This window comes from Xiphias gladius, chromosome 21, assembly GCF_016859285.1.
Source record: "Xiphias gladius isolate SHS-SW01 ecotype Sanya breed wild chromosome 21, ASM1685928v1, whole genome shotgun sequence".
Lineage (NCBI taxonomy): Eukaryota > Metazoa > Chordata > Actinopteri > Istiophoriformes > Xiphiidae > Xiphias > Xiphias gladius.
Window position 1 is genome coordinate 31,514,492 of NC_053420.1, and position 11,230 is coordinate 31,525,721.

An 11,230-nucleotide genomic window follows, 5' to 3' on the forward strand; every position below is an offset into this window, starting at 1 on the left:
AGACAGGGGGACTGAATCTACTGTACTGTTTACTGTACATGAGGCCTGGAGGGGAACAGAAGATTCTGCAAGAAAGACATAAAACACGCATTTTGATTGACTTCATGTCAAAAGATATACATCATCTCTTAGTTTGGTGTGTTTTTACCCTCATTTCCATTTCTTTTTGTGTACAGTTTTATGATTCACACAAAAACAAGTTATTACACTAAAATTATGTAGACACCCCTCTCCACATACGTATGTGTACTTTTGGTCTGGAGCTGTTTTTGCTGGCTTTGGCTAGGCCCCTTGGTTCCAGTGAAGTTAGATAAATTACACTACCTCATACAATGATTTTAGACAATAGTGTGCATCCAACTTGGTGGCAACAGTTTGTGTACGACCCTTTTCTGCTTCAACGTGTCAATGCCCCTGTGCACAAAGGCAGCTCCATAATAGTCTTCCCAGTTTGGTGTGGAAGAACTTTATTGGCCTGCAAAGAGCCCTGACCTCAACCATTTCTAATATCTTTGGGATGAATTGGAATGCCAACTGTGAAACAGGCCTCATGACCAAGCATCAGTGTTGGACCTCACTAATGCGAATGCGGCTGAATGGGAGCAAATCCCTGCAACCAGATTCAAAAATCTTTCAGAAAGCCCTAAAGGAAGAGTGGCGGCTGTTAGTTTGTGGAATGACATGTCCCAGTTGTCACATACGAGTGTAATGCTCATGTGCTCACATACCTTCATATGTGAGCACACGTATAATGTCCTGAGCTTTCACTATCACACAAGCTTTATACACTGGGGGAAAACAAACAGGCTAGTTCAGGAGATGACAACCATAGTTGGGCTTGAACACTCCAAGACATGGTAGTCCAGTTGTTTATGATTGACACATTGACCAATGCACATTTAAAGAAAATAAATGATCACACCACTGCAAAATCTCACTAAATAATCATTTCGTCAAATGATTGTTTTTTTGGATAATTTATATCTTCACATCAAGCTATGTTGTAATTAACAGTAATTATACTTTCTTCACTTTGTCTTTAAATTTAATGTGATTGCAAATTGTCTTTCCTGGTTTTTATTTTTATTTTATTTTTCAGTTTCCCTCCTCAAAAATGTGCCCACCACAACTCCCCTTCTAAAGTTTTATCTATACATTTGACCTGACAATCATTTATGGATTGAAGTTGATTAATTTGCATGAATTTCTGTTATAGCTTATACATGTTTATTTTGTGCACACAATAGCAATGTCAGAAGCTCATACTTATTTACCAAAAAGTTTCAACTGCTAGATACCGGATGACTTTTTTGCTCCATTGTCCAAACTTCACATTGCCTTATACAGTATGTGGAACAACAGTGCAGTGCTGGGGGGAGAGTTGAAAGTTTGAAGGAATTTCTCCTGGGGAGAACAGATGTTATCACCAGGTGGCTGACTTTGTAATTCTGGGGCTGTTTCCTTCTCATGTGTCCATGACGGACTGTTGGTCGAAGCTGTGGACTGGAAGTGTAGTTTCAGGGTGCAACTAAATTGTTACTTCTAGGATAGAGCAGAAAAGCACGTTTATAAGAAACAAACAAATATATGACTAGAAAATGTTCACACTAACAACTTTACACTCCATCATCTTTTCTGGCCATGTTTTAAAGGGTGCACTTCTCAAACTTCATAAAAGGTCTCTTTAACAGAATGTGCTTCCATCATTAATACATACATGTAAGAGAAAACTTCAAAACAGTTAAAGCATGCTGTGAACAACAATGTTTCTCAAGTGATTTCAAGAACCCTCAGTCCTGTCCTTTCAGATACATTCATACGTTCATACAATCCATAGTCATACAGTACCCTGCTTTACCTTCTTATGACAACATAAACACACCAGCGTTATCAGCTGCATCATCACATTTAAAAGACACAAACCACATTTTAACCAATACCCTTTAGCTCTGCTCATTCCAGTTCAACCTGAACTAAAAAGATTCTTGGTTATTTTAAACTGCCAATTGCAATAACTGTTCATGTTTACCACTGATTACAGCTCAGCATCAGTGTATCCATGTCTTTGTGTGTCAAAACTGATCAACCAGACAGTCCTTCTGCTCTAAACAGCCGCCGTGCTAACATTTTCATCAGCACTGTTATTGGTGGCTGCTGTGCCAGTCGGGGTGCCATTGACAGGTGTGTGTGGCGTGACTTTTGACAGTCGGTGCTCCTTGCTGTGGATGCAGCTGTGGGTGCAGAGCTGGCAGGAGGCGCAGGCGTAGTTGCAGCAGGGTAAGAAGCGACAGATGCTGACACGCCACAGGAACCAACCAGGTGACCAGCAGCACCAGCACAGCACCACGCCAACCGCCACCACAGCCAAGATGATGTAGAGAACCAACAGGGACAGGGAGGCAGGAGAGTCTGGAGGTAAGAGAGGTAAAATACAATTCTTCTAATCAATACGGCGAAATATTGAATACTATTATAATGCTGCTGGGAAACATTTACAGCAGTTCTTTAGATTTACTGTCTAAAGAACTGCACACATTTTTCCCCAGACTGAACTGGATTAACCAGAGTTTGAGCAGTTCAGACTGTACACTGCCATCAATACCTGGAAAAGCCTGAAGGCTCACACACGACTCACTGCTTGGCCTGATCAAAGTAATGGTTGTAATTTTTGGTATTGATATACAGTACAGTATGTTGTAGACTTCATTAATGATTGGAATGTTGCAGTGATTGTATTCAAAGCATCATGAAGCATGTTGTAGACATCCTCAAACTATGTTGGTGATAGAAGACAAAATATTTCTGAATTGCTAGTCTTTCCACTGGGGCTGTCTACTGTGTATTAAAAAATGACGATAAAATGACAACTTGCTGTGCCCAACTCTCCTTTTCATTACCACCACCCCATGATGGGTAAATGTGTCCTTTTCTGGGCTGATATGGTCTAGACTGATCCCGGCTTTAGTCAGAGTTTTCTGTGGAATTAAATGGGTGTCATATCTGCCAGGGATCAAATCTTTAAAGGACTTCCTCACCTCTATGTGTGCCCCACTTTGACTCCTTCTCTGCCTTCCTACTGTCTACATGATAATTTACAACATCATTCTCTAAAGAACCACGGTGGGACTGGCCTCAATAATAGCAGTGGTGGTCACCATCTTCAAACAAATGGAACTGTAATCAAATATGGAACTGCTATGGAACTGATACCATGCTGAAAATGGTTCCCAACAATGCATTAGTAACAGTGAGTAACATAAACTTACAGCGCCCAGTCTTACTTGCTTTTTATTTTCTTGAGGAACTAATTTAAAATCATCAAAGAGTTGCCAATAATTGTGTTGAGCATACATTTTATGTTGGTACTTTTTATTTTGCTATATGAAAGATTTTTTTTGTTGTTGTACAGTAACCTCGGACATTTTATTAAAATATCCTGGTTATACAAAATTGGTTCATTTGCTTTTATTTCTGAACATATTCTAAATGCTGTACTTAACATTCAGGGGTGCTGATAATTTCAACCAGGACCTTAAATACTACTGTAATGTGACCTAGGCCTAAGTGTTGGCACTGGTGGTCACCACCACCTATCAAAACAACTGATGGTGGTGATGTCCAGATAATTCAAATCAGAAACGTATTCTACAACTGCGGTAACTGTGAATGAAAACTGCCAGAGAGCCTCTAAGAACAATCCCAGGTGTGTCCAAATGCAACTGCCTATACTGTTTTACCAAGAGTCAGAAAAAACCTCAATATCAATTTAATCTGTGTGTCCACTAGAGATGCACTAGGTCCAAGTCCAGAGTTAAAGTTAAACTATTCCTTCTAGCACACCTAAAGCTGTTTAATCACCTTGTCACAGATGGTATATGTTTTGTAATATGTTTTATGTTTCTATAATTCCCAGTGAAATACTGATAGCCAGGATTTTTACTCTTAGAAGATAAAACAGGCAACAAATTGCCACTGAATAAGTCTGTCAGTTCACCAAGGCTGTGGTCCCTTACTGTGGGGAGACCAGGGTGTATTAAAATGAATCTCAGTCAATAAGCAGCGGCCAAACTGCATAGCAGGCAAATGTGAATCCCTTTCTCCCACTCTCAGTTGAACAATCAGAACAGAAGAATGGCTGTTTTCTTAGGCCAGACTTAACCGGACCTTAAAAGCAATCAGAAGCTGACAGGCTGGACCTAACAGTCTCTGTTTGCACCCCTGACGCTGGAATAGAGACAGATCCATCAAAAGACTGCTCTTTGTTGTGAGAATCCATCACCATCTATTGGTTTACAAGTCTTTAGCTGATATTTACAACTCAATGGCAACCTCCATGAGCTTTATGCCCAGTCATCAGGCCACTGCATCCAAATGGGCACTTAGTTAATTTGATGACCAACCAACTGACTGCAGGAAATAAGCGGAGTGCATTACACAGTGAGTAATTCTTGCCTAGAGTGGAAAGTTTTCCTACTGGTTGAATTAACAAAGATTTATTATAATACAATGCTCACTTACCTGTTGCTGACTCATGGCTGGGAGCACTGTCTGGCATGCCACAGTTCATATGTGTAGGAAGTGGCACTGTGGGTGGATTGACAAAAGGTGGGGGTGGGGTTGCCATTGGTGGTGGAGGTTCAGGAGGTAAAAGCTGACCTGCTGATGAAGGACAGATTTGCGTCAACTATTAAATGGTAGGAAATGTCATTTTGACCTAAAAAGGCCCTCCCCTATTTTTTGTTATGACGCTCCAAAATCCCAGAATTTCCTCCCTCCCTGACTCTACTGAGCCACAGAGCCGGATCAATGTCTGTGTAAAAGGACAGCCAGCATAGCAGGACAGATGCCAACGTTGTTGTGTTACACGTCACACCTCTGATTCTGGAACGCCGGCATACTTTCTAAAATCGCACAGTGGGGTGGCATTATGCCGGCTTGGTTTGGTTCAGTGTAAACAAGCAAAGCCGGCATATTGAGGGGTCTTCTTAGCGGCAATATACCAGGATCTCTGTTAAAAAGGGGCTCTGTGACATTTTGAGAGTGCTTTTAGATCAGGGAGTATATCTTTAAATATCAACATCACAAGTGCCACCTCATCATGTAACTGACCTTTGCAGCCGGTGGTCAGGTTTTCCTCCAGGTCACTTCCATCCCCACAGTTGTCAATGCCTTTATCATCACACACCAGACTGACAGGGATACACTTCCCATTCCTGCAGGTGAAGTAGGGCTCAGTGGTGCAGTCTGATTGGTTGAAACCTGAGGAGCAAGATGACAGTCAAGGAATCAGTGCAAAAGAGGGAGGATCTGAGTTCACCTGAGGTGGAGGTGGGGCGTTTGAAATGTAGACAGCAGCAGTGGCAGCAAGCAGCAGCCTAGCTGTGGGGTGAGCGGTGTGGCAGCAGGCATGCAAGAAAAGAATGAGCAGAACACTGATGGCTTAAATACACGGCCATGATTAAAAGGGCGTGTTGGACATGTGTGGCTGCGAAAGGAGTATGTGGTGTAGCAGCAGACTCAAGTTGGTCTGCCTGAACAAGCTTGCAGCCTTTGCGTCATTATATAGAGTTTTTTAAGCTTTTCTTTCTTTACCTTGGTGTTGGCTAACTTAAGATAGAGTCATCTTAATGTAAACTATCTGATATTAAAATTCTAAAAACAGGAGAGTGGAAGGTGGACAGATGGTCAACTAGGCGTGTGCCTTCTATGCAGGAGAGTGCTGTTCATGTGCTTTTCAAATCAGTAATGGTTTCTTTCTAAAATGAGCAAAATCCTTTCCTAACCTTAACCTGTGTCTTTCTTACCCAGTCTGAAGGAGGTGAAGTCCCCTACAAAGTCAACTCTGGGCTGAGTCCCCCGGGTCACCAGCCTCAGGGTAAGGTAGTTTCCTGTGGACAGCACTGGCCGGGGCGGGCTCTTCCCACAAAGAGGAGGCCCGAGGGGAGGGGAGCTCCTGTCCCGTCCATCATAGAACTGAACGTAAGAGCCGGCGTGACACGGGTCCGCCGGGCTTTCACCAGAGGTGGGCTCCAGTCTCGGGTTGAGGGAGGCAGGGTCACGAGGGGACTCTGGGAAGAGAGGCGCTGGGCTCAGAGGGGCTACTCGCAGCAAACTGTAGACCAGGAAGAATCGGAAGTGGAACTGGACTTTGTCTTTAGGAGAGCTGGCCTGCATGGTGAGGTGGCAGTCGGTCCCCATGGTCACAAAGTAGTACTTCTTGGATTCCTGGTGCGAGTTGACGATCATGCCGTCACCCCGGATCATCTGGCCACAGAAGTCCACCACATTCACTGACAAGGAAAATACACCTGAGACAGAATCCTCAGAGAAAAACTGATACACGGAGCATTTCTATAATGACATGAGCCTGTTTGTCAGTATGTTTTGGAAATGTCCAGGGGTCAGCAACATTTGGAGTCATGTTAACAGAATGGTAGCTGATCTTTTTCTAATCCTCATCCTTGTCTGTGTCTCCTTAATGATGATTAATGATGATATCAATCAAAAGCTGATACAACAAAGAGTGATATTTCCTGGGTTTATCATGGCTATGAAAACACTGATCTGCATTAGTTTTGTTTGACTGTACTCTTCCTTGAGGTCTCTTGCTTTCTATGGACCTTGTTATGTTTGTTGGTGTTGTGTATTGTCCTTCTGTTTGTTTCTATCTGATCCTTCTTGTTAATAAAAATGATCACAAAAAAAGAAAGAAATTATGATAGCTGTTGTAGTTTAAACCTGTTAAAGTAATAGTGCTGCAATTCTGACCTGAATAACCAGTTAGTCAAATGAAAGAAAGTTAAATATATACTATTTCTGAGATGACTCCAAATGAAGTCACTCAACCTCTGAACCCAGTATGAGTATTATGCTTTTTGCCAACTGGGGTGTTTGAACTGATGTCAGACAAGATCAACATATTATGCTTGGTGGTTTTAAACTTTAAAGACTAACTCAGAACATTTACTGCCTTTAAAACAGTTGTAAAATTAAACACAAATACAGGGACAAAACTACTAAAGGAACAAGTGAGAGGCAAGAATCAAGCATCTAAAGCCAGCTGCTCTTGACTCAGCAGATGTACCATAACGTGTTGACTGATAATCTTCACAGATCCCTAAATTTGTTGTTAAAGAAGGCAGCTAAATTAAAAATTTCAGTGATTGTACAGAAGAAGCTCAGAGTTATTTTTCCCAATTTGAGGAGCAGTTCACTGCTCATCCACAGGCAAGACCAGGACAGATGGGTGGGGAGATCTGGCTCCAGCAGCCCACATCCAGCCACCCACTGCCCACTGCCTCTGGGCGGCGGGCCAAATAATGAGAAAAAATTTACGACTACCCCCGAAGTTTATTAGCTCCGTTTCCTTGGGAGACAACTAGATCCTCCTGCACTGACCTCCAGGAATGTCCCAAAGCCTGGGAGCCCCTGTTGGTGGGAAGCAGCTCATTCCCTCTTCACCGCACAAGTAAATACAAAGCCTCCGGGGACACCGTTCAAAACATGGAGGACCAGCAGACACCGAGTCCCCACTTAACATTTTTACAGGCGGAAAATTCAACTCTTTTTAAACACTATCATTGTAAATGGAGTCCATTTCAGAGAACAAATCCGGAGGACGAGTGAGGATTGAGGTCCTGAGTGACACACTATAGTGAGAAATGTCTCCGAGACAGCATTGTGTGGAAAAAGGGCAGCAGCCTCACCTTCCATCCATGTATTATTCTAACACTGGTGCCTCACCATTTACTTTACACTTAAGTTGATTCAGTCCTCCTTTACGCCAAACAAAGTACATGAACAGTACAGTGAATAAATATGACTCAACTGGCCTAATGGAGCTAAAGCAGGGCTGGACCATTTACAAAAATATTGTATCACAGTCTTATGCAATTTTATATCACAATACTGATGTGTATATTTTCTGAAAATTTCTGAAACTGTAGACAGAAAGACGGGATTAATTAAACAATCATATAAATTCAGTTCTAGCATAAAACAATACAACTCATTTATTTGCAACATTTCCCACAATGTTTTCATACAAGATAGGTATGAAAGTGAGAACTACCACAATATAAACACTACAGAAACTCTGTGATAGTTCTTCATCCATGTTGATTGAACTCAGTCTCTAGTTTATTACTAAGTCATTGATCGAAACACTTGATCAATTACTGCAACATCACTTGATACTCTATCCCTAGATATAGTGTCTGTATAATAATAATAATAATAAAGTTTGAATATGTTTTATTTAACAAATAAATCAAGATACAGTAGGTTTAACTAGCAGCTTACGGGACCATACCAGTGGCTTTGCACATTTTGGCTCATTTACTACAAATCACTGAGACTTTACATCCATCTCCAAAACCATATTACTGTGTTTTACAATTTCAGATTATTTGGTCTATTGATCCTGGAATACTTTAGTTACCACGCATTTTGGAATGATGTGAAAACATATCAATAGACTCTCTAAATTTGTCTGAGTTTTGTGATCCATCGTAGTGAAAACAAACCACATTGAAATGCAGCGCAAAATTTTCCAAATCACTATGCATTCAAACTGCATTAACAATAATGAAACTTTAACAATCATCAATGCAGACTTGATAACTGAAGTCTGCTTTAATTTAGGTCACGTTGAATATTTGAGGTATTTAATGTGATGGTTTACACAACTCCAGCAAGTTTGAGTCAGCTGATTTTTATACAGAAAAGATGGTCGGCAAAAAATGTAGAGTTTACCTGATTTCTAATTAACCCACAATACGGTCCTTTAATCTTCAACAAAATAAGTCAGAACCACCAGCTCAAGAGTAGTGTACAAGCACAGAGTAATGTGTAGGTGTGTAACAGAAAAGAGGTTGATTTCGCTTCATATAAACAATACTTGCTTCACAACTGCCGCTGCTTTCTGTGTTTACTTCTCCACACTATCACTAGTGTACTACTTTATAGCTTTGACTGCTTTATTAAAGTAGTCATCAAAGCATTATGTCAATATCCTAATGTGACAATAGTCATTAGTACCAAATGTAGTTTTCTCTCTCACAAGACTTTTGTTGCTCTCTGGTAAACCATGGGCTGACGGCACCGATAATACACGATTCAAGTCCAGACTCCGGACGCAGAGGTAGCGGGCAAACCTTCGATACAGTTCCAGCCACTGCTGCAATTTGACGACTACTAAGCTACAACTGCTACTACTCTCTGCTGCTCACACATACACTCTCAGAACTCGGACGGGGTTCTACCACTCTGCTCAGAAGAGTCCACGAACGGAGATAGTTAACTGCTCACACTTGACACAAGTGCTTCGCCCTCAACACGCACCCGACCCTCGTCCCCCTTCACTGTCAGGGAGTCGGCGCGTCCGGTGGTCGACAGCCTTACCGGTCTCGATGGCCGAGCTGCGGAGAGTCAAGAAGTAGAGCAGGACGAGCAGCCTGAACAGGCGCCGCCAGCGGCTCTCCAACTCCATCATCCAGGCTGGGGACGAAGGCGCGCAAGGGAGAAAGTCCGATGGTCAGCTCACCGTCGGGATATCCTAGTCATTTGAACTTCACGGGGAACTTTTCATATCTCGTCACAGAAGAAGACCACTGTTTGAGTTGAGGCCAGCCGCTTTGCTCTCCATCATCAACACTCCTCGGCTTTAAGCCTGTTTCAGTTAAATCTCCTCTCAGCCTGCACACTTTTTTTCCCACCGAGAGTGGGCGAGGAGCCGCCCTACGATGCCTCTGATTGGCTCGGTTGGTTAGGTTTTGGCATGAGGAGTGGTGAACTGGTTAGGATTAGAGTAAAGTGCCAGGGTCAGAGCCAATCAGATGCAGGGTAGGGGCCGGTCTTCGCCCACCTCGGGTGGGGAAAAAAAAAAACGCTCTTAGCCCGCTCCGCTCCAGTGCCCTGTCATCTCCATGACAACACCCATCCAATCAGCATCCAACAAGCCTGCTGGAGAAAGCTCGTGTTTAAAATAAGTTACCCCATGTCAAATTCCACAGCTGTGCCATTTATTTTAATGGATTAAAATGTTCCTTCTTCCTGATTTGTGTGTGTTTTGTCTCCCGTAAGATTGAAGACTCAGTCAGTTTAATATAAACAAAATAATTCGCTTCTGAAAAATGCTTCTCAACTCATCACAATTAAAGGCCTTATTCATTCCTCTGTTTAAAACAGATGTGTTCTAAACAATTGTTTACGTGAGAAAACATGGGAAAAACCTTCATAATTTAGACCTGTCAGACCTGGGAGTAGTAGCAGGTTCCAGTTCCGAATCCTTGAGCTTCGACGGAAGGGTGACCAAGAATTGTACTTTCATTGAGCTCTACCTTGAGATGCAGGTTATAAATTCATACATTTGATATATAATATACCCTGAGTTAACCATAGAATTGATGCTATGCCCTAACCTTTTCTACTTGCAAAATGTCCCTTAAGTATGTGTGTATGTAAATACTGTATGTAATACAGTAGCATGTAATTATAGGTTCAGGACTTATAACATAGCTATTTAAATGCTAACTAAACTGGCTTCATAGCACAGTATAAAAAAAATACTGAAAACATCATTGTAAGCTTGATAGTTCGAAGTTCTTCATCTGCTAGCTCTCTTGTTTGGTCAAGTTTTTTGTCACTGAAAGATCCCAGTTTTTCGTATAGCCCCACTACAATTTTAAAGCTACACTAATCAATATTTTTATGTCAACAATGTTTCAAATCACTATGTGTAATGTTAAATGTGTCACTCCCAGTGATGATAGAGAGTTATCACCCATCTCTGTAGGCCCCCCTCAGCTCTGTGGATCTTTAATGCATCTTCTAGCTCATTATTGGTTTCCTGGCACATAAAAACTACACTCTAATCTCTAACAGCAGCAGGCAGCTGTTTCTATACTATCTGCTCAGCACCAAACACCAGACAGATGTTTTTCCCAGAGGTCCAGAGTTAAAAGAGAGTGAATACTGGACCGACTTCCAGTACATTCATCATGGACACAAACACAACTCCGAATGAATGATAATGTTGCTCTTTGTCTGCTGGATGTGTAACTAGGCCACTATTTAATAACACAGATGCCTCATCTACTTACTAATGCAAAGTCATATAATGTTGATGTTGTGTTCATAGTTTGTACCCATGTGGCGGGAAAAAAAAAAGAAAAGTTGTTAACACAGCTTTAACAACTGAGGCATTTGAGGAATTTAGTCCACTGTATTC

The 11,230-nt window shown here is 41.8% G+C and overlaps 1 protein-coding gene across 2 annotated transcripts; it reads right to left on the reverse strand.

Moving 5' to 3' along the window:
- Nucleotides 1-1,130: 1,130 nt before the first annotated feature.
- Nucleotides 1,131-9,658, reverse strand: ldlrad2 (low density lipoprotein receptor class A domain containing 2). 2 transcript variants are annotated; one of them, XM_040158709.1, is made up of 5 exons: nucleotides 9,403-9,658; nucleotides 5,805-6,290; nucleotides 5,110-5,259; nucleotides 4,519-4,656; nucleotides 1,131-2,409 (listed from the first exon to the last, which is right to left on the reverse strand). In XM_040158709.1, exons 1-5 carry the CDS (start codon nucleotides 9,491-9,493, stop codon nucleotides 2,105-2,107), a joined length of 1,170 nt encoding a protein of 389 aa, XP_040014643.1. In that variant the 5' UTR covers nucleotides 9,494-9,658; the 3' UTR covers nucleotides 1,131-2,104. The 2 variants fall into 2 exon arrangements, with proteins under 2 accessions (XP_040014643.1, XP_040014642.1); XM_040158708.1 differs by having other exon boundaries at nucleotides 4,519-4,659.
- Nucleotides 9,659-11,230: the final 1,572 nt, after the last annotated feature.